Here is a 24,228-nt window from a genome sequence, read left to right as displayed (position 1 = left end):
AGGTAGCCATGATACTATAATGGCGTTACAGCAGATTATTAAAGAAATGTAGACACAGAAATCTCTCCCCAATGATTGGAATATTGGAATAATTTGCACCATACACAAAAAAGAAGATATCTTTGAATGCTTTAACAACAGAGGAAGTACTCTTCTAAATGCAGTGTATAAAATATTGTCCACAGTAATATGTTACCGTATGGCACTATATGCAGAACGACTAGTAGGAAAATACCAGGCTGGTTTTAGAGCTGGTAAATCGACAATTCATCAGATTGCAACCCTGAAACAAATTTTGGAAAAAACACTGAAATATGGCATTGATACTCATCACATATATTATATAGACTACAAAGCAGCCTACGACTCTGTGAATAGAAGAGAAATATTCAAAGCAATGAAAGAGCTAGGAATACCAAATCAGTTGGTAAATTTAACAAAACTAACTCTTGAAAAAGTTAAATGTAGAGTACGAATTCAGGGGTAATTATCTGAACTTTTTAAGACAAATAACGGGCTGCACCAGAGAGACCCTCTCTCCTGTATATTGTTCAATCTGACTCTGGAAAAAGTAATACGTATATCTAAATCACAACCACTAGTTCAATATATAATAAATAAGTGCGAATTCTGGCCTATGCTGATGATATCAATATTATTGGGGGAACGGAAAACGCTGTACCACAGGCGTATGTAGCATTAAAGAAATCATCTACAAAATTGGGTTTAATAATAAACACCAACAAAACGAAGTATATGAAAATCAACACGCAACCACAAATCCTACGACCACTTATTATAGAAAACGACGTCATCGAAGCAGTGAACGAATTTGTATACCTGGGAGCGCTCCTTAACACTGAAAATAATACTACCACAAAGAGAAACCGCAGAATTTGCGCCGCCAACAGATGCTATTTTGGGCTTAATCTCCTCCATAAATACACAATTATATCGAGAAACACAAAACTAAAACTCCACAAAACAATAATACGCCCAGTCCTAACATATGGTTCAGAAACCTGGACTCTAACAAAAAATATTGAAATAATGTTAGGATGTTTCGAAAGAAAAGTCGAATCTATGGAGCAGTGAATGACAATGGAGTATATAGAAGACGAGACAACTATTGAATATACCAGGAACCTGATATCGTAAAACATATTAAGATAGAACGTCTGAGGTGGATAGCTCATGTAATGCGGATAGAACAAAATGACCCAGTTAGAAAAACGCTCCTTGATAGACCCATTGGTCATAGAAGAAAAGGAAGCCCTAGAACAAGGTTCCTTGATAACATCGATGAAGACGTGAGAAATATATGAATACGTGCTTGGCGGAGAAAGGCGATGGATAGGGATGACTGAAAAGAAATTCTTGAGGAGGCTAGTACCCACACAGAGTTGTAAAGCCAGAATGATGATGATGACCATTTATTATAACCGGCTATGATAGTTTCACAGTTTTTAGTTATATTTTGTCAAAAAAGTGACTACCATACAAGAAATAATTATCTTACCGAAAAACAACAATTTTATTTCCACATACAGATAACTGTTTATAAATATTTTCAAGAGTCACAACTTTTAGACGGCATAGTTGAAATTGCCAAAAATTCTTTTTCACATGAAGTAATCATTTTGAAATAATGCCGTACATTTTTCAATGACCTCAACAAATGGGGGTTAAAATTAAGGGTTTCGCACTAGATTTCTCACCCCTGTACCAACCTCTATACCAAGTCATAAATGCCGTATAAAAGTTTGACCTGTTACCTGTACCGATAAAAATTGACAGCATAGTTTCTAAAATTGTTATTACATATTGTAGTATTGATTTATACATATATATTTTATATATTTATACATATACAATACATTTATATTCATGCTGAGTCTAATGACCCCTTAAAAATATCCAATGGGCTTGTAGGCTATATTCCAATACGTGGAAACACAGATACTTACTACAACACTTGATTTATTTGGTGCATACGCTATTTTATGAGCTGTTTCGGACCCGTTAAAAAATCTAAACAGATTTTCCTCTCCTTTTGGAGTATTTATTGCCTTCATATTTGGATCTGGCACAGCTAGTTTGATCACAATGAGAACAAGTAGATAGTAGATGGGCATCAATATTTCCTGAAAAAAGAATTAAATTTTGGTAATTTTGATTACTAAATATTAAAAATAAAACACAAATTGATTTTGTTGCTAAGGATTGTGTAATGTAACGCACGTCTTAAAAGTTTTGGTACAAAATGTTTATCGGATTTTTTTAATTAAGAAATTTATTAAAACACTTTCTAATTATCATACAATTATAGCTCAATACTTAACTACTATCGAATAATATGGAGTGACTCATTCTACTCTGTTAGACGCAAATTTTTTTAAAATTCCCTCATAAGGTCCTGGAAGGATTTCAGATCAATTTCCAAAAAAGTTTTCATCAATTCACTGTCTTAATTATTATCTTAATTGGTGTTGATAACTTAGGTACACTCTATCCCCCCCCTCTCTCTCTCTCTCTCTCTCTCTCTCTCTCTCTGACTTGTCGTTTCCCCTTTACTAAGACTCGTAACAAATTTTCTCCATTGGTCTCTGCCTTTAATCGCATTAAGAAAGAGTTTAAGAGTTTCGCAGAATAAGTGGCCTGCTGAATTCTGAATTTGGAAGACCATTTGGTTGATGAACGTCCTCTTGCTCTTCTCCCCAGAAAATTTCTAGAAATAATTATTTTTTCTAAATTATCGTCACCTCTGCGAACCATCTGAACAAAGAACTGTAGAATTTGCTGCAGACAAATTGTGGATAGCCCTTTTTTAATGTCAAGTTGGTTTGTCCAATGAGCTATTCAAGGTTTGCGCAGCATTCTTCTCCAACTTCTTCTTCTTCTGGTTCCTATCCGTTTCGGATGGTTTAAATCATATTGGCAATCATGACCTTGCTCGCTGCTACTCAAAACAGCTCCGTTGAGGTTTTCTTAAACCATGTTCTTAAATTCCGCAGCCATGATATTCTCCTTTTACCGGGTCCTCGCTCACCTTTGACTTTACCTTGCAATATAGACTACAGCAGGGAGTAACGGTGCTGATTTCTCATAACGTGTCCCAGATATTGCAATTTTATGCGTTTGATCGTAAACACAATCTCTGGTTCCTTCTTCATTCTTTCTAGAACTTCCTTGTTCGTGATCCTTGCTGTCCATGATATTCTCAGCATTCTTCTATAAAGCCACATCTTAAATGCTTCAAGTTTTTTAATAGTGGTGTCTGTAAGCGTCCATGCCTCCGCCCCGTACAACAACACAGAGAAAACATTGCATCTCAAATGTCTCATTTTTGTATCTAGGGATATGTTGTGACTTTTGAAGATGGCGCTCATTTTGTTAAAGACCGTTCTTGCCTTTCCTATGCGGCACTTTATTTCCTGTACATTGCTCTTCTCCAACACCACATCTCAAAGACATCAATCATTATGCATTCTTGAACGCTAAAAGTCAAAGTTTCTAAACAGTATACAAATATTGAGAATACAAGTTCATACAGGTCATTTATTAGTCTCATCTTGAGTTTTGAGAGATATGTCTTGCCTAATTTTCCAAAATTGGTATTCCTGCAAGTAATTACTCAGCTGAATAGTGTTGAATCTGTTTATTAGCCGTCATATCTTTATTAATTTAAAGACCAACTGTAATGAATTTCCATTCAACTTTATACTATACTAAGTCCGGTGTCGATTTATTTAAAATCAATGTGATAAAAAGGCTTATGTCAAAAATATAATTATATTATGAAGAAATATTAATTGTGTGGTATACTTAAATGGATCTCTAGTGTAAGGAATAGACGTGTGTAAATTCTGCTCCATAATGATTTCAATTTTTGGTTATTGTGAGTCGATAATTTTGCTGATTTTGCGTGCAGTGTGTAATAGAAGAATAAAAGTGTTAATGGTAATTATAGCAGACATTGGAAGAGAGGTAAGTGCATAACCTCTATAAATTTAGGAAGGCGAAGGAAATTTTATTTACTCTTAACACAAAAAACTAAAAACAAAACCGGCCCAGGTAATTAACGCTAATATATTAGTTTTAAAAGCTAGAGGTGGGCGTTGCTACATCATACCGTTCCAAAGTAACTGACAATTATTTTAATTGAAAATTAATTTATCTAGGAAGAAAACGTGAAAATAAATTACTTAAAGCTACTGCTTGAGAGAACCATCTTCCTTCGACGCGTTGATTGGGGAGGTTGGCCCTATCGCGAGTAGTAGCAGTAGAAATATGGATTCAAATGATAATACATCTGATGACAATCGGAAAAGAAATAGAGAAGAAGAGGAACTGTTATTTGGTCCCAGTAAAAAAGTACAAAGAAGCCCAGTTAAAAGTCACAGAGATGAAAACAAAATAGATCAAATACTAGATGTGATAAAAAAATTTAACAATAGAGTTACAAGAATTAAAAACTGATATAAAAGAAGTAAAAACGGAACAAAAACAATACAGAGAAGAAATGAGGGAACTCAAAACTGAACTAACAGAACTAAAACAAGAGAATAGTGAAATCTGGAAAGAAAATAAACAAATCAAAAAGGATGTGAATGATACAAAAGGACGCCTTGAAAGGCTGGATAGAATAAGAAAATAAAATAATGTGATAATACAGGGAATGACAATAGAAACTGGAGATAGAAGAATACTAAAAGAAGTAATAGGAAATTTTATAACAAAAGAGCTAAATATTTACGTAAATATAGAAGAAGCAGTGAAACTAGGATATAAAACATGTTTAGTCAGACTGCCAAACAAAGACGAAAAAACAAAAATTATGGAAAACAAAAGTAAACTTAAAGAAGTAATAAAAGAAAAAATATATATAAACAATGATCTAACGATAGAGGAATTACAAATACAGAAGGAAATACGAATAATAGCAAAAGATGAAATAAAGAAAGGTAAACGTGTCTAAATAAAAGACAACAAACTGATAATAGATGGTCTAGAAAGGAGATGGAATAGAAACACCAACCAGCTGGAGGACCATCATGAAGGTGGTTCAAAAAACTAGCAAGGGATGAGAGGATGTATTATTCGTTGACGGACGAGGCAAAGAAACAGGAAATGACTGCAGATAAACTCGGGTACAACAAAAGTGAAATAAAGAAAGATAGACAAGAAAACAAAAATAAAAGACGAAGACAACAGAACAAAAAAAATAATGAGTTGAAAATAAGCACATCGAACATAAGAACTATGCTAGCTCCAGGAAAAATGCTAGAAATAGGAAAATAACTCAAAAAGTATAAAATAGATATTGCAGCACTGCAAGAATTACGCTGGGATGGACAGAGAGATGATAAACAAGACTTTACAATGTTATATTCAGGAGAAAAGAAGCAAGGGCAAAAAGACGTGGGATTTATGATATTAAGGCACCTAAGAGAAAAAAATAAATTTCAAGCCAATATGCGAAAAGATGGCCTATGTTAGAGTCAACAACAAACCATTTAATATATCAGTCTTTAATTTATACGCCCCCACAGAAACAAGCAATGCAGACGAGAAGGAAATCTTTTATGATAGGGTCAAAGAGGAGATAGAAAAAATACCCAAAAAAGATGACGTCGAAAGAGGACTTTTTACAACAAATTGCAGGAAAGCATACAATACACGAAATCACGAATGACAATGGGCAAAGACTATGTAACCTAGCAACAAGAACAAAATTGTTAATAATCTCAACAAAATTTGAGCACCCTAAAATACATAAGGTAACATGGAGGTCACCAGATCAGAAAACATATAGTCAAATTGATCCGGGGTAAAGGGATTAGAAATCTTATATACTAAAACGCTAAGCCCTTTTCTTGTCCACCACTTTACTCAAAAACCATATTAGATAATTAAAATATTTTTTCGGAATATTATTAGTATTACGTATGAAATTGTCAAGATATACTTTTGGTACAAAAATTCACTTCCGGTTTTGAGATGACCGGAAGTTAAAATTTACTTTAAGTTTTAGACCCCACAATGTATATATGGATCGAAAGGTCTCGTCGAGACGAATCTAAATATGTACTTCCGGTTGCGATCCGACACAGGAAGTGACCTGAAACGCGCATAAAACGTCAAGATAGATCAAATCTGACACCGGATTCGTGATCAGCATGCAAAATTAACTGCTAAATGATATCCATGTCGACATTTGATGACAATAAATAAAATAAAAATTTCATTTAAAAAACTCGATGTCGAGTTGGTCCGCTAGTAATTTATTATATTAACTATAAAAAAATGTTACAATATCAATCATAAGCTACTACTGCATGAAACCTTCGAGAACGATCTTAACGACTTGAATATTTGCATCATAAACAGAAAAATTGAATGGAAAATGTGAAATTCATAAATTAAGAAACAAGCAAAATGAAATAATATCACGTAGAACTCATAAAGGTCGTCGAAGTGTTTTACGAGGAATTATATGGAAGTAGACGAGAAGATCAAACAGGAATACAAACAGCCATTTTAAAGAAGATCACGAATCAAGGTTCCGAAATAATGCCAGAAATAAAGGTAGATGAGATTCGACAAGCGTTAAGAAAAATGAAAAATAACAAAGTCCCAGGAGAGGATGGAATCGTAATAGAAGCTATCGTAAATGAGGGAGATTATGTTATTGAATAAATTAATCTATTTAATCTATGTTTGCAGCAAAGAGAGGTGCCCAAAGAATGGAACAATGCTATAACCATCCTTTTACATAAAAAAGGAGATAGAACGGACCTATAAAATTATAGATCTATTAGCCTGTTGAACCACATATACAAGCTCTTTACTAGGTTAGTGACATCAATATTGAAGGAAAAATTAGATTTCTACGAACCAAGACATCAGATAGGATTCCGATTAAATTATGGTACCGATTGGTATGGCTCCGATTAAATTATGATCTCCTCCATACAGTAGAGCGTTTGACACGATCTAAATAGAGAGCCTTATAGAAGCAATGAATGACAGTAGCATTGACCATAGGTATAGTGTACTTATTTACAATATTTACAAAAATGCCACTTAAGATACACGATAAACCCGACCAATAAAAATAAAACGTTGGATAAGACAAGGAGATGCATTGTCCCGAAATTATTCATATCGGCATTAAAGTATGTCTTTAAGATAGTCAATTGGGACTGCAGAGGAGTAACAATAGACGACGAAAAGCTTAACCATCTCCGTTTCGCAGATGACATTATCCTTATTACAGATAATTTAGGAGAAGACACAGATATGTTAAATGAATTGGACTTTTCATGTTCGAAGGTGGGCCTCAGAATGAACTTGACCAAAACTAAGCTTATGACAATTATGGTCCACAATAACCATTTAACTATTCAAGACAAGATGGTACAACTGGTGGAGAAATATACGTATTTGGGTGATGAAATAAGAATCAGCAGGGATAGCCAAACACGCGAAATAGAAAGACGAATTACTTTAGCGCGGACAGCCTTTGGAAAACTGCGAGACACACTTAGGGCCAACATACCAATTAGCATCAAAAGAAAAGTATTTGACCAATGCGTATTACCGGTCATGACCTATGGGGCGGAAACTATGACTCTAACCAAGACTACAACTTCGAAATTGAGACTGGCACAGAGACGAATGAAACGGTCTATGCTAGGAGTGACGTTGGGAGAGCGAATTAGAAACGAAGATCTGCGAAGAAGGAAGAGTATTGTTGATGTTGTGGAACGTATACCGGAACTGAAATGGAACTGGACAGGCCATGTAGCGAGAATACATGACCCACGATGGACGAGCAAAGTTACAAATTGGAGGCCAAGAGCAGACAAACGTAGTAGAGGATACACGTCGGGCTAACGACGTATCAGGTGTATCACCAAAAATTGGCAACAAAGAGCACAAAATCGAAAGGAATGGAGGAGTTAAAGGGAGGCCTATGTTCAGCAGTGAAGGTGATAAATGAAGGCTGGATGATGATGATGATGATAACGAGGTATGTTTCTAATCTGTTTTTGATAATATGCAAAAGATTTTACTGGCATGTGTTATTACTGCAATGTACAGCAGTTTCCTTGTACAGCAGGCGCCTTTTTTGGGTAGTACCGTCAATAAAAATTGAGATACGCCAATCAGATGACTATTTTTCCGAATTCCAAACAGCGACACATATCATATACGTAATATATTAACATAGACTGAGCATGCAAGCAATGAACAGTGAAGAAAACATATTGTGCGCTTGTTTGATCTATCTCTCCCTAGCGCATTGAATTCAGAAACTTCTCCCAGCTTCTCCCCACCAAAAACAATTTCTGCAATTCTTACTTGATGTAAGACAGAGGCACAAAGAATGAGGAAAAAAGATAGTGTCGTGACTTTTGCTTTATAGATTACTCAGTCTATGTTAATATATTACGTACATGGATAGAATGGATATGTAATTTTTTGTCACCTAGTGACTCCAGCATTTCTCCTAATATCCTGTCAATGCCTGAGAATTTATTTCTCTTTGGCGAATTAATTGCATCTTTTACTTCAGAGAGCAAGACAGTATATTCTGTAGAGTAGACGGACGGCCATAAATTTTCCGCTGAAGTCTCGTGTTTTCTACATATAAATCAATACATATATACAATAGTTTATTAGCTTAGATGCAAGTGAAATTTATTAAATTAATTTGTGCGAAGGTAACATTTAGTACTGTTGACATCTAAACCAATAGAGACAAAATTAACTACAGGTCAACAGATTTAAGATACATACTATACTAGTGGCATAAAAAGGTCGATAACTTTCATGGAAAATTATAATATAGAAACTACAAAGGATCGACAAATAAACGGAAGATATCTGCATACCTACCTAAATATGAATTAAATGTATTCTTATTTTGCATAATCTTCTTCTTTAGGTACCGTCTCCTCTAAGGAGATTGGTAATCATCACAGCTATTTTCACTTTTGAGATTGCAGCTCTGAACAAGTCGACGGAGCTGCAATTATACCACTTTCTCAGATTGTTGAGCCAGGAGATGCGTCTTCTTCCAATACTTCGTTTTCCCGTATTTATCCCCTCTCATAACGGAATGGATAATAGCTGCTGCTAATCACAATTCACCCCCGAACTGCGGGTATAACTGGCGACTACTTCCTTTAATAATTTTGTGTTTTTATTTAGATGGATGTTGATTTTCAGTAATAAAATAAATTGATTGTTAATAATAAATAATTTTTTTATATTTGAAAATATCATCACAAGTACAAAATCTGTTGATGGGGTCACTATTGCTATATTTTGCGCTAGGCATGGAGCTCGAGCTATTATATTTGGGATGGTAAGTATAAATTACAAAAGGGATTACTTGAAGAAAACCCAAATGATATTCTTTTCATAAGTATTCTTATATTTTTCCTGTTTTAAAAAAATTATGTTATATGTTTAAAAAAATGCAATGCAATACAAAAAATGTAAATATGCAATATGTACTTACAGTTATGGTTCTTCGTTTTTCTCTTTTTTTTAATATTATATTCCGTTTAAGCATTGCTTTTAGTTGTTTAAAAAAGAGCCCTTTTGTCCGATCAGCCATTTTAATAGGCTTCTAAAACCTTTTTCTTAAAACTTGTTTTAACTACTAGTCTATAACTTTTATCTAAAAAGAATACAACACATAAATAAATTAATTGTTACACATACATACACACTATTAAAACAAATGGTATGAATCCCCGGGTTCTCTTATTCATGTACCACGTCATTTAAGAACCTTGGTTACATCGTAGATATTTTATCGTAGTTATTGCCACAATGGAAGACATCGAAGTTCCACGAAGATTAATAAACGCGGTAAAAGCACTCTACAAGAATAACGAAGTAGCTATCAAAACGGGCAATAGAATATGCAGGCCATTTAAGACGACAAAGGGACTACTACAGGGTTGCTCCACATCCCCCACCCTGTTCAAAATATTCCTGGAAAAAACCCTGAAACCATGGAAAAGAAAGTGCGAAGGAATGGGTATACCAGTAAGGAACGAATATCTATATACGCTAAGTTTTGCCGACGACCAAATAGTGATCGCACAAGACGAGGATGACCTCAGTTTTATGATGAGAAAACTGGAGCAGGAATATACAAAGAATGGGATGGAAATAAACCTAAAGAAAACTGAATACCTAACAACGGAGAATACAGAAATAAAACAGCTGGAAATAGACGAAGGTAAACAAATCAAAGGAACAGACAAGTATAAGTATTTAGGTTTCATAATATCAAACAAAGGAACAACGGAGGAAGAGATAAAAAATAGACTAGGACAAACAAGAGACTGTATACGAAAATTGAACCCGGTACTATGGGATAAGAACATCAGCATGAAAACAAAGAAAAAAATATATAATACCATGACAAGAAGTATCCTCACTTATGGGTGTGAAAATTGGACAATAAATAAGAAAACCAAAAACAAAATAAGAGCAACAGAGATGGAATTCCTAAGGAGAAGCTGCAGAGTAACAAGAAGAGACAGAATAAATAACATGGAGATTAAGAGGAGAATGGGAATGAACTCCGACATAATAGACTACATCGAACAGAAGAGATTAACATGGTACGAACATGTCAGAAGAGCAGACCAAAATCGGTGGATAAATAGAATAACAGAGTGGAGCCCGATAGGAAGAAGAAAGAGAGGCAGACCCCGAAGATCTTTCAGAAATGAGGTGGACGAAGCAATGAGTAGAAGAAACCTACAGGAAGGGGACTGGCTAAACAGGAAAAATTGGAGAAAACGGTTGAGTGAAGGAATACAGTGAAAACTGTGGAAATCCTTGTATATATATAGTTATTGCCACCCCAAACACCATGCTTGTATGAATACCATAGTAATCTCGAAAATTGTTCAACCATAAAATATTTCTTCGTTCAGTTATAAACAATGTGTTTTGGTAAAGACTAGATAGGGGAAGATCTCTAGGATGGTCTAGAAAAAGCTGAAAAGAGACAGCCAAAGAGGATAGCACAGGATAGATAAATGTGAAAGACAGTAGTTAATTTGGCAAAGTTTCACGAGAAGTTGTTGCTCCATTGATGATAGTGATTCCATACAAATAAAAATTTGCAAATAGGCGGACGTTCCTGTCAATAGAACCAATATATCTTACAGCTTCGATCAATATAGAGTACTTAATATGAATAATTATCTTTTGAAAGTCTACAAAACAGTAGTAAATGCCTAGAGATATATCACATCTTTGAGCAATTAACGTTGCTCCTAAATATTACTTCTATTGTTGGAAACCCGTTACTGAAACCATAGTGGGTCACTTAGGTATTTCTCGCATTTGTTGTTAAGTTTTTGCTGTGTTTTCATTTTAGGTAGAGTTTTGAACAATAAATTGGTCCAACCATTAGGTAGGTGTCGCTGATATAAATGGTATTATGAAAAGTTATAGCCTCTAAAACATTGCTATTATTTATAAGCTTGTAAGTAAATCCGGCATCTGCTTTATTTAATATTCTACAGTGAACCACTAAATTATGGAAAATTATTATTTCGAGAACCGTTGAGTTTTGAGGGAAATCAGGGATTTCCCTCAAAACTTGACGGTTCTCGAAATAATGATAATATTCCATAATGTGGCCGTTCACTGTATAAGTAAAACGTAGTGTGTCCTCTAAAAATCAGACGAACAAGCTGAATTTTGCTGAGAATTTTGGGACCCAAAAAAAATAAGCAGGAAAGTTTGCCACCTCTACTTCCGGGCTTCCTTCTAAAATCCTCTCTTGAAGTGGGAGAACAGAAAAAAAAAACGATTTATTAAGAATCCGCACGCCGTATAAAATAAATGTTTCAAATAAAAAATGTAGCTGGGCTAATTTTAACATTTTTTATATATAGAGTGAAAAGTGCACCTTTTGTATTAAATTTTTGTATTTTTGTATTTTGTATTAATATTAAGTTAATTTTTATAACGGTGTTAAATAAATAAACGTTTCGCGATTTTTGGCATTTGTTATGATTCTTATGAGATCAATTAAACTTATTACTTCTATTGACCGGTTACTATAAAATTTCCATTATTGGAGCCTAATCTTCAAAACATATAGCATGAAATTTCGGTTTTGAGTTTTGGTAACAAATGTAAGGCATTTAAGATATGCCTAAAATACGCTGAATTTAAATTTTCACATTACGTACCATCTAAAACAGTTATTCCCAAAGTGGTCTATATAAAAACTTGTAAGTGGTCTACGTGAGCGAAAGAAAAATTTGGGGTCTATAAAATAAAAATTGATGTTAATGACAGGACATTTCAATCATTTAACATTGTCTTACAAACAAATGCCTTTGTGCTTTTTATACGAAGTTCTTAAACGAAGTTCTTAGCAATGAAGCTATGAAGCCATCTAAAGGCCGGTTTTCACGCTACGTCTTATTGTACGTTTTGTTGGATAGGACAAATCCTATACAATAAAACGTGGCATGTAAACAGCAAAACGTACGTCTTGTCGAATCGAAATCAAATCCAAGGTCAGATCGTAGAAATGATGGGAGAAGCATAGTTTTGCGAGAACTGATAGGATAAAACGTTACGTGAAAATAAATGTTCAGACAAGTCGTCCGATCTTGACTTATTTGACGACTGCAGTTCGCTTCATTTTTCTTAAAAAAACCTAATAATGTCAGATTTGCGGCAATGCATCCACGATTTTCTCGGGGAATTTATTAAATTGTATAAAAAGTTATAAGTAGTTCTGTTTTAAAACCAAGTAGATCGCATTACAGGTTTCAGGAATTATTTGGCTTAACGCTGATTTGGATATTATGGTTGTGAACTCTAAGTCCTTGACGCTGCGTCCTGTTGTAAGATATCTGAGAGTTGCTGTGAGTCTTTCATGGGGTGTAATGGCTTTTCTTATGAGGTGTCTTATTTCAATATGTATGGTGTTACCAACTCTAGCAATTGACAATAGGCTGAGGTGTCCATTCGCAAATAATTACGCCAGTCATCTGGTTCGCCTCTCAGTTCTTTTAGTAACGAGACGTGGGAATACTGGCTTCTTTTTAGAAGCCCAGTCTCCTGACCATCTTGTCTTTTTCCCTCCTCATCATAATAAAAAAAATCACTAAACAAACTTCACACAACTCAAGACTCTGAATTAGAAATGAGGTAGAAAACGGAAGGAAAAACGTAGTGTGTATACACTGGACAAAACGTACATTTTGTCGTACGTTTTATATGACCCACAAAACTTACAATAAGACGTAGTGTGAAAACGCGTCTTAAGTTGGAAGATCATCTGAGAATATGTCACCTCGATAAAACAGATAAAGATCTGAAATATTTTCAAACACTTTAAGAGAAACTTAATGGTTTACGTAAATACATAAAACCACATACTATCGAAGAACAGTTTATTTTGCCAGATGTTGAGGAGGTTTTAAAACCTGTTTTACACAAACCTGCATCTGATATCATTAAAAAAATTATTTAAGCGATAACACAGTTTAAAGAGGTATTGATGAAACATTGAAATCGCATTTCGATCGCCATCTTTTTCTATCTCTCCAGGTGTCTTCATCAATGGCTCTGTTTTCATGGTTTCCATAACACCTTGTATCCAAGACTTGGCTGGTCTTCCTCGTTTCCTTCTATTACTTGGATTGTATTCCATAGCTCTTTTTGGCCATCTGTTGTCGTCAATCCTCTGTACGTGTCCATACCATATTAACTGTCGAGTTTTTATTCTTTCAGAAGTTGTATGTACTCTATCTGTTTTTCTTCTAATTTCAGAATTAGGTATACGTTCTACTCTTGATATACGGCAAGCTCTTCTCAGGTAGTCCATTTCAACCGTGTCAACTTTTTTCTTTCCTTTTACTGTCATTTGCCAACATTCTGCTCCATATGTAAGAATGGGTTTTACAATTACTTTGTAGATAGTCATTTTATTTCTCATAGTAGCTTTGTTGGACCAAAGTATCGAATTCAGAATTTGAACACTCTTTCTGCCTTGTTGCACTCTATAGTCTATATCTCGTTCCGTTGTTCCTTTACTGCAGATAATACTTCCCAAATATTTGTATTCGTAGCACCTTTTCATTTGTCTAATTTCCAAATCCGGGTCTTCGTCTTCACTGCCTATTCGCATATATTCTGTTTTAGACATATTCATACTCATCCCCCATTTTTCGTATTCATCTTTGAGCTTTCTAAGCATATAATCTGCATCTTCTTCACAGCTTGCAATTAGTACTTGATCATCTGCAAAGAACAGTGTTGTCAGATAATGGTTGTTAAGCTTCAACCCCATTCCCGCACATTTTTGTCTCCACTGGTGCAGTGCTTCTTGGATATATATTTTGAATAGGGTGGGGGAAAGACAACATCCTTGTCTCAAGCCTTTCGTTACTGTAAATACCCTTGAGAAAGTATTTCCTGTTTTTACAGTGCTTTGAGGACATTTATAGATGTTCAGTATTGCTTTTAGATATGTTTTACTAAGGTCCGTTTTCGTCAAGACACTAAATAAGAGTTTTAAAGGAACTGTATCATAAGCCTTCTCCAGATCTATAAATACCAGATGCATAGGGAGGTTTCGAGCTGTTCGTTTTTCAATTACTTGTTGAAGGGTAAATGTGTTGTCCACGCACGATCTTCCTGCTCTGAAGCCGCTTTGTTCTTCAATTTCTTTATACTCCTCTTCTATTCTTCTTTTCAATATACAACCATATAACCTTCCCAGCGAGCTAGTTATGCTAATGCCTCTATAATTTCCGCATTCTTTTCTGTCTCCCTTTTTATAAATGGGGCTAATGTGGGCCAAATTCCAATCGTCTGGAATCGTTTGGCCTTCAATTAAGCATTTATTAAAAATATTCACTAAGCTTTCCAAAAGAGCATCCGGTCCATGTTTCACCAACTCGATGGGAATGTCTCCAGGCCCGGGTGTTTTTCCATTTTTCATTTGTTTCAATTCTTTTTTCAGTTTGTTTATCTTATGCACCACCTATGAGTTTTTTGTCATTGAGATATGGTCAGGTCTTTCCATAAATTCGTGCCTACTTTCTGTTAATAGCGTTTCGTAATATTTTTCCCACTTTTTATTTTGAATCAGGTTTATATTTCCCTCATCTTTTCTTTCTTTTCTAATACTTTTTATGAATTTCCAAGCTTGTGTCATTTTGGTTCCTCCTAAGCATCGGTCCATCTCTTCGCATTTATCTTTCCACATTTCGTTTTTTCTTTTAGTGACTTCCTTCTTTGCTTCCCTGTTGAGTCTGCTGTAAATTCTGCGGTCTTCTGAGTCTTTCGTGGATAGCCATGTTTGATAAGCTTTTTTTTGTCTTTAATTAATTTTCCTACTTCTTCGTTTCACCACTCAGGATTTTTTCTTTTGTCAGCTTCTTCGTACCCTAATGCCGTTTGTAGAGGAATTGTACTGATTCTTGTTTGAGGCTATCAATATTATATCTTATCTTTGTGGAAGCTGCTACCTTCTCCTGTTCAATTTTGTTCTTGTTTACTTTCCTGTAGTGTATGGTTATTAATTAATTATTAAGTATAGTATTATTAATTATTTTCAAACGAGCCATTTCTCTATACAGCTGGACGACTCAATTTTACCTGGTAATTAAGCATTATTATTGGCATACGGTCGTTTTATTATGGATCAAAATATCCACGAAGAATGACTATTTGCGAGAACTTTGACAACTGATAATAAAGGCGAATCAATATTTTATGTTTTGAAGGCTTACTTCTTGGAAAAAGTCAATCGTATATCAAATATATCGGTAGCTACAGATGGAGCCCCTGTCATGGTTGGGCGTTATCGTGGTTTTTAAAAGAAAATCTACCCGGAGTATTAGCAATACACTGCGTCGTATTTTGACAGAGACAACATTTAGTTGCTAAAAATTTGAATGTAAGATTACATAAATCTCTTCAATTTGTCATTGATGCAGTAGATTGAATCCGAAACAATGCGTGGAATACGAGGTTATTTGCGCAGTTGTATGAAGAAAATGGCGAGAACTTTCACCAATTACTTCTTCACACTAATGTACGTTGGCTATCGGATTAGCTTATGCCTGACAAGAATTTTTACACTATCTGAAACTGTTTTATAGTTTCTTGATAGTTAAGATATAAATTTGAATGAAAATCTATTAGAGATAAAAACAGACATTGGTTATTTGACAGATTTGTTTGCTAAATTTAATATGGTGAACTTCCAGTTGTAAGGTGACAGTTTAAATTTGATAAAAACAACAACAATCATTTCAGCGTTTCTTGTCAGAATTAAACTGATAAAGCAAAATAGTGGACGGTACGAATTTTCCCAGTTCTCCAATTTGTACCAGGTAATCTTCCAGGAAGACGATGTTTCTATGTCCAATATTTGAATGCCGTCTATTCAGATTTTAAAACTAGATTTAAGGATATTTCGACATCGGAAATATCGCACTTAGTTATCTATTTATTTGACGACATTGAAGAAAAGGATATTACATGACAAGAAGAATTGTTTAAAATAAGTGCTAACGAAGAACTTAAAGATACTGTTTAGAGACGAATATCAACAATTCTGGCTTCAAAAAGACATACCTGTTAAAATCCACAAGGAAACTAAGTTCCTGTAGTTGGCTGTATACCATATAATAAAAAATTTTCCAATAAAATCCTTTATAAATTTTTTTTTTTATATATTATATTTTTATATAAGGTATATTTTTTTTATATACCTTTTTATAAAGGATTTTATTGGAAAACATACCTGTTACTTATCCCATATTTTGAAATACCGTGAGAAAGTTTTAAATTGCTTTTTCATCTGCATACCTACTAGATAGGAGTTTCTGCGCAGTTATAGATCACATAACAAAAAAAAGTAACAAACTGAACATAATTAACCGAGAAGATTTAAAATTAAACCTAACTACTGTAAATTAATGCCGAATGTAAATAATTTATCATGAAATTACCAAGTTCATCCTTCACATTAAATGGATTTATTTTTTGCTTAGTTTTCTTCATGTAATAGTTACTATTATATTTTTATTTAAATTTCTTCTTCTTCTTCGCGCGACTAGGATTACTCCTGTTTGTCTGCCTCTTATTCTGTTTCAGTCGCTGTTGACTGTACATTATCTTTCCACCTTTTTGGCGGCCTTCCAACGGGTCTTCTGCTATACGGCTTGTTGTTTTTACAGATGTTCGCTAATCTATCTGGTCCCATTCAGTTTACATGTTCGTTTCAGTGTTTTTTTCTTGTTTTTATCCACCTGTTAATATTTTGAATTTTGCATTGTTCGCGTATACTTCTGTTGGTTTGTCTGTCTCTTAATGATATGCCCGCTATTGATCTTAATACTTTCATTTCGATATTGTTGATTTGTTGTTTCATCTTTCTTGTATCGGTCCTTGTCTCCGCTGCATATGTTAGGATTGGTCTTACTGTTGTCTTGTATACTTTCATTTTGCTTTCCATGGTCAGATATTTGTTTCTCCATATGGTTTCTCGGAGGCAACCACTTACTCTTGCCGCTTTTTATTTCTAGTTTGCACCTATGCGGCTCTTTACTGATCACTATACATTTAGTTTTTTCTGCTGATATTCTCATATTAAGTTTGTTTGCTGTGATATTGAAGGTGTGGAGCTGCCTTTGTAGGTTATCTTCGTTATCAGCAATTAGTACTGCATCATCGGCATAGCGTAGTATCGTGATATAGGTCCTTGTCTCCGCTGCATATGTTAGGATTGGTCTTACTGTTGTCTTGTATACTTTCATTTTGCTTTCCATGGTCAGATATTTGTTTCTCCATATGGTTTCTCGGAGCAACCACTTACTCTTGCCGATTTTGATGCTTGCCTTGTGGTCTCTGTTCTTATATCCCTGTCACTAGTGATCTCTACTCCTAGGTAATTGAATTTCATTACTTGTTCTACAATTTTGCCGTCTATTTCTAGTTTGCATCTAAGCGGCTCTTTACTGATCACTATACATTTAGTTTTTTCTACTGATATTCTCACATTAAGTTTGTTTGCTGTGATATTGAAGGTGTGGAGCTGCCTTTGTAGGTTATCTTCGTTATCAGCAATTAGTACTGCAGCATCGGCATAGCATAGTATCGTGATTTTATGCGCTCCCATGTGGTATTCGTGTCGTTTTCTTACTTCGTGAATTATTTGATTCATCACCATATTGAATAACAATGGGCTGAGTGAGTCTCCTTGGCGGATTCCTCCTTTTAGTTCTATGCATTCTGTTTCCCCTGTTGGCATTATAACTCTGGTCTTGTTGTTCTTGTTAATTTCATTAATTGTCCTTATTATCTGATGGTCTATTTGTTCAGCTTGTAATAAATTTAAGATGTCATTTCGCTTCGCCCTGTCAAAAGCACTTTTTAAATCGACAAAGCGCATGTATGCTGGTTTTCCATATTCAATAGACTTCTATATTATTTGTCTGATTATAAAAATTGCGTCTATTGTGCTGCGGTTCTTTCGGAAGCCTTGTTGTTCATCTGCCATGTTCGCTTTTTCCTCGATTTTATCTTTTATGACTGCCGTTATCAATTTTAATGTACTATTCACAGACTAATGCCTCTATAATTTTCAGGATTTCTCGAGTCTCCCTTTTTAAGTATCTCTAGCAGGAGACTTTCCTTTCATTCCGCTTGTACTACTCCGGTATTTATTATATCGACGAATAATTTTAGGAGCCATTTGCTTAGTGTTGTTCCTCCATATTTTAGCAGTTCATTGTTTATCTTATCAGGACCAGGTGCTTTTCTGTTTTTTAATTTTTTTATTCGTTCTTGTAACTCTTCTTCTGATATTAGTACTCTATCGTGAGTTTCGTTAATGATTATTTCTCTGTTCTCTTCTTCTCCTTCTCCATATAGTTTCGTGAAATGCTCAGTCCATTGTTCCTCGGTAATATTATCTATGCGTACAAATTCATTCATTTCTGTGTTTTGTTTCCTTATTATCTTTCACACCTTTTTCTGGGATCCATAGAGGTCGTATTCAATATCTTTGGTAAATTTCTCCCAGTGTTCTTTTTTGATCTTATTTATTTCTTGGTTTACTCTATTCCTGATTCTCACGTAGTCTTCTCGTGCCTCCGGTGTCTTCACTCCTTTGTATATTAGGAAAGCTTGTTTCTTTTCATTTGCTAGTGCTTTTACCATGGTGCTTTGTATTCCCGTTTATTTCTGTTAACTTTTCTTTTACCTAAAACTTCTTCCGCTGCTTGTAGGATACATTTTTTAATAATTTTACAGGTTTCGTCTATATTCTTTTTAGTCTCTAGGTTATGGCTGTTTAGTTTTTCTGTTAGTCTGTTTCTATACAAGTTTTGTGTCCCTTCTTCTTCTAAGCTTTCTATGTTCAACTTTTCTTCTACGTTTGTACTTCGCTTGTCTTGTGTGGTTATTGCTATATTTATTGTTCCTAGTAACAGGCCATGGTCGGATCCTACATTGGCGGAAGATAGAGTGTGCACATCTATTATATTCTTGGGGTGTATTTGTCTGTTTGTTATAATGTAGTCAATCATAGAGTTACGTCTTCTTGTATCTAACCAGGTGATCTTATGTTGTATTGGGTGGTCAAAGTATGTGTTATTAACTCGGAGGTTATTCATTAAACAAAGTTCTAGAAGTCTTTCTCCGTTGTCGTTGAGCGTTTCTTCGTTAAATCCTTGTGTAACTCCAGCCACAGGTATTTAAATTTAATTAATAAAAATGTGTAAAAATGTGTCACTACTGTTAGAAATTTAAATCTTTCAAAGTGAATAGCAGGAGGTCTATCTAAAATTGAAAAACATAAAAAAGGGTCTACGAGAGGAAAAAGTTTGGGCTAAAACATATAAAACTGCTTCTTTTAAATCACATAAGTACGTTATTAGAAACTACAGAACACCAGCTACAAATTCTACTCACTAACGTCTTCTCCGTGACGTACGATCGTATTTTAAAATCTGCGTTTTTCAGGTATATTTCAAATGATTTATATGTGTTTCCAAACTCAAAATCAAAATGTCATATTATAGGTTTTGAATATTAGACTCTAATTATTGGAAGCTATATAGAGATTGGTCAATGAAAGTAAAAAATTTTATTGATCTCATGAGAATCTTTAAAAATGGCAAAAATTACGCAACGTTTATTTGTTTAACACCTTAACAAAAATTGACTTCATTTTATTAGCACAGAAAGTTCTAATATACATTTTTATTCAAAATTATCTTTTCTTCTTTTCTGTCGTACAAATTCTTGATAAATCGATTTTTTGCGTTTCCTCTCTCTACGAGAGACGTTTTGGTAAAAGTAGTAAACTCTTTTGTATCTTTTTTGGCGTCCCAAAATTAACATTCTCATCAAAATTTAGCTGGTTCGTATAATTTTTAGAATACAAACACCTGACGACTTGACGTTTCAAGAACAAAACATGATTGAAATGTCAGTTGATAGTTCAAATTTCAATCCTAGGTGGCGCTTGGAAGTTATCACACCGGACAAACAATATGACTTGTCGTCCCAGCCGTTTATATAGATATATGTGTAGCAGAAACCAACAAAGTTATATTAGAGAATAAGCGTAATGTATGGAAGATTTTATGTAAAACTCTTAACAAGAAGACACTAATAAAAGATATGTGAAATTAAGCCAAACTTTTACAAAACATCTTTAAACCACAAGTCCAGTGGTCGAAGGAGAATTATTAAGAAGTGATTGAAGAAATTATGTCTATATAATATATTTTCAGAAATAAATATAATGGAAAAAAAATATTCTAATTATCAGTGACATTTATTTTATATAAATTAGAAATAAGTCTTTAGCATAAAAAACACTTCTCTATGAATAGATAATAAATATTATACTATATTGGCAAAATTGATAAATGATTGTTTCTGTTATCTGCGATAATTAAGGAAATACATCCTTTTAAACGTAAAATATTTTGTCAGATAACAGGTTAATTGTTTGTACGGTTTATTCAATAAAACCGTTGATAATAAAAAGTTAATACCTTTTTAGTTTTTAGATGTACTTCCGCTTTATTTTTTTAAGATTATTATAAAAATTGATACTTCATATCCACTGATGAGTAGTCAATTGTCATGATGCTATGATTTTTTTACCTCATTTTTTAATTGAAATTAACTATATTTCGTATTCTTTGGATTAAAAACATTAAATTATTACGACAGCAGGTGTTTTAGCTTTCGAATATTTCATATTTATCAGTATGACATATCAACAATAATAACTACCAAAAAAGCTTACCGATCCTATTGAAACTGGCAATGGAATAAGACAGGGAGATTTCTCTATTGTTTAACCTGAATATGGATAAAATAATAAAAAAAGTAAGAACTAAAAAAGCATACCAAGAATGGGAGAAAAGCAACTTAAAATAATCTGCTATGCAGACGACGCAATACTACTCTCTCAAAGCGAAGATGATATACAACATATGCTGCACCAATTAATATAACCGCCAGAAAATTTAACATGTTAATTTCCCCAAAAAAGACAAAATGCATGGTTACAACAGCAAATTTACTAAGATGTAAATTGGAGCTGGAAGGTCAGATAATAGAACAAGTAATTGAGTTTTCTATATCTCGGCATCACATTATTTAGCTACGGAAAGCTCGAAACTGAAGTGGAAGATCAAGTGAATAAAGCAAACAGCTGAATGAAACAATGGAGAAATAAAAATATCGGGAAAGAAATGAAAGGCAGAATTTATAAAATATTTATTAGACCAATAATGACATACGTGGTAGAAACAAGCCCTGACACAGAGAGGACAATAAGGATGTTAGAAAGAGCAGAGATGAAAACACTTAGAGAAATTGATGGTAAGACACTATGGGACAGCACTGGAAGTACAGATATACGACGTAGATGAAAGGTGGAGAACATCAAGAACTGGATAAGAAATAGAATAGTAGAATGGAACGATCATATAAGCCGAATGACAACTAGAGTAGTAAAGACGTCAAGAGACGGTTCCCCAATAGGAAGATGATCAGTAGGAAGACCACGAAACCGATAGAACGACTGAAGGTACATTAAATTATTATTAACAGACTAGAATTATTATTGACAGAATATTAACAGACAGAGTCATGTCTATATAAAAAGAAGAAGAAGAAGAAGAAGAAGAAAGCAAAAATCCTTAGTGTTTTTAACTGGATATCTAAAGAAAAAAAAAGGACAAAAAAATTGACGCAAATATTCTCAATAAATGAAACTAAATATCAGAAATTTGAAGGTCTTCTTCTTAGAGTGCTCTCTTCATTTTTCTAAGTCGGCAATAATTGTGACAAATATTTTTCTTTTCTAAGCGGCTCTCAATAAGAACTCAGTATCGAGACCCGCCCACTTTTTGATGTTTTTAAACCATGAATATTTTGTCCTACCTGGACCTCGGCTTCCATCAATTTTCCCCTGCATCAACAACCTCAAGAGTTTATAATACCTTCCCCGGTACATACGTCGTAAATAATTGGTTTTGCGCTTCTTGATAATATTAGTTCTTTATCGTGGCCTATTTTACACCAGACTGCCTCGTTGGTTTCATAGTATGTCCATGATATTTTTAAGAGTCAACTAAATACTCACATCTAGAAGGCCTCCAACCTTTTCATAATAGTTAGGTTCTTTATATATGCATATGTCCCTATCTATGCCCCTGTCCCATATAAATGTATAGAATGTTTTTACGAGTTAACCTAGTATCCAATGAAAGTGGTGTATTAGTCAAAAGGTGTATTATTTTATAGAATACAGATCTTTTGTCTTCGACTCTCGGAGCTCAAATTAAAAACAAAATAAAAGAGACAGAACTATATTGTCAGCAACAGTAGCAAAGGCTAAAGCATAAGCATATACGAATCTATACGGTCAACTTGATACCAGAGAATAAGAAACAAAGATATATATATATATATATATATATATATATATATATATATATATAGAGAGAGAGAGAAAAGAAATTTAATCTTTGCAGATTAGTTAAATAGTAAACTCTTAAATATTGGGGAAATCTGCAAGAAATACTCTAATGTGTATCAATTGTTTCGCCGAACGTTTTCGCCAAAGAGAATTAATTTGGCTTCTTCAGGGCTGAAAGAAAATAAATTATAATTAGCTACCATATATTATCTATTAAAACATTATTGATCTTACCGTAACTTAGAATCGTAGAGTTAGAATATTAAAAAACTTTGCTAGTAACATAGTGGTGTTTTTTGTTACTATGTGCAAAAAAAGTTTTTTATAAGGATTGAAATGTATGGTAGCTTCGAACTTGACACGTAAAGGCTTACCCAAGGTTAATCGAAAAACCCAATGCAACTACATTTAAAAGGAGGTAATTCTTTGAAATGTCGGCAATAACTAAATTTTTGATTTTTAGATAGTTAAAAGTGAGGTTCTGTTTAAGCCAGAACGCAAGCGCTGACAACTTCATTGTTAGCTGGTATGAATCTTTATGTCGTTAAGGTTCATTGGTAAAAAACGAATGAATTTAAATCCCAGTAAAGGGAAATATTATTTTGATTTTCTTTATTTAATTATATTATATTGTCCATGTATTATTGAATCTTATTGAGACGTATCTAAGAAAAGCAAGGGAATGTTATATATTTTTTGTTAATGAAAATTAATTATAAAGGTATGTTAGTTGTTAATGGATATATCAGTCAAGTTAGTAATCTGTGATCTAGTATTGTTCTTGGTATCTGATTTAAGTAACAGGTGGTATATATCGCTTAGATTCTTGATGTCACTCTTAACATTAATGGAGAAATCGTTAAGGAAAATATAAGACATTTCAATGAACTCTCTTTTAGATTTATTGTTCTCACGGTGGAGAATTGTGGTGTTAGTATAGTCCATGAGATGACCAGTGGAATGGACATGTTTGGCTAATGCGCAACGGTCAGGGTGAAGTCGAGAATCACTTTTGTGTAGTGTAATACGTGATTTCAATAATTAAGATGTTTGACCGATGTAGGAATTGTTGCAAGAGAGACATGGAATGTTGTAGACAATATTACTAAGCCTATCTATGGGAGTCTTATCTTTTATCTTAGAATAAAGATTATTAATTGTTAGGGCTGATCTACAAGCTACATTAAGTTTAATGT

At 33.9% G+C, this 24,228-nt stretch overlaps 1 protein-coding gene across 2 annotated transcripts in view; it reads right to left on the bottom strand.

Moving 5' to 3' along the window:
- LOC140437410 (cholesterol transporter ABCA5-like) overlaps nt 1–24,228 on the bottom strand; it is a 154,944-nt gene that overhangs the window by 118,699 nt on the left and 12,017 nt on the right. For both annotated transcript variants that reach the window (XM_072526926.1, XM_072526925.1), the window contains exons 2-3: nt 9,533–9,694; nt 1,968–2,144 (exon numbers count right to left, since the gene is read on the bottom strand). In XM_072526926.1, the coding sequence (XP_072383027.1) occupies nt 1,968–2,144; nt 9,533–9,631 (276 nt within the window). In that variant the 5' untranslated portion in view covers nt 9,632–9,694. The remainder of the gene's footprint in view (nt 1–1,967; nt 2,145–9,532; nt 9,695–24,228) is intronic.

This window comes from Diabrotica undecimpunctata, chromosome 3 (genome assembly GCF_040954645.1).
Source record: "Diabrotica undecimpunctata isolate CICGRU chromosome 3, icDiaUnde3, whole genome shotgun sequence".
NCBI lineage: Eukaryota > Metazoa > Arthropoda > Insecta > Coleoptera > Chrysomelidae > Diabrotica > Diabrotica undecimpunctata.
Note: the sequence above shows the minus strand (reverse complement) of the source record. Positions and strands in the feature narration are given on the sequence as shown.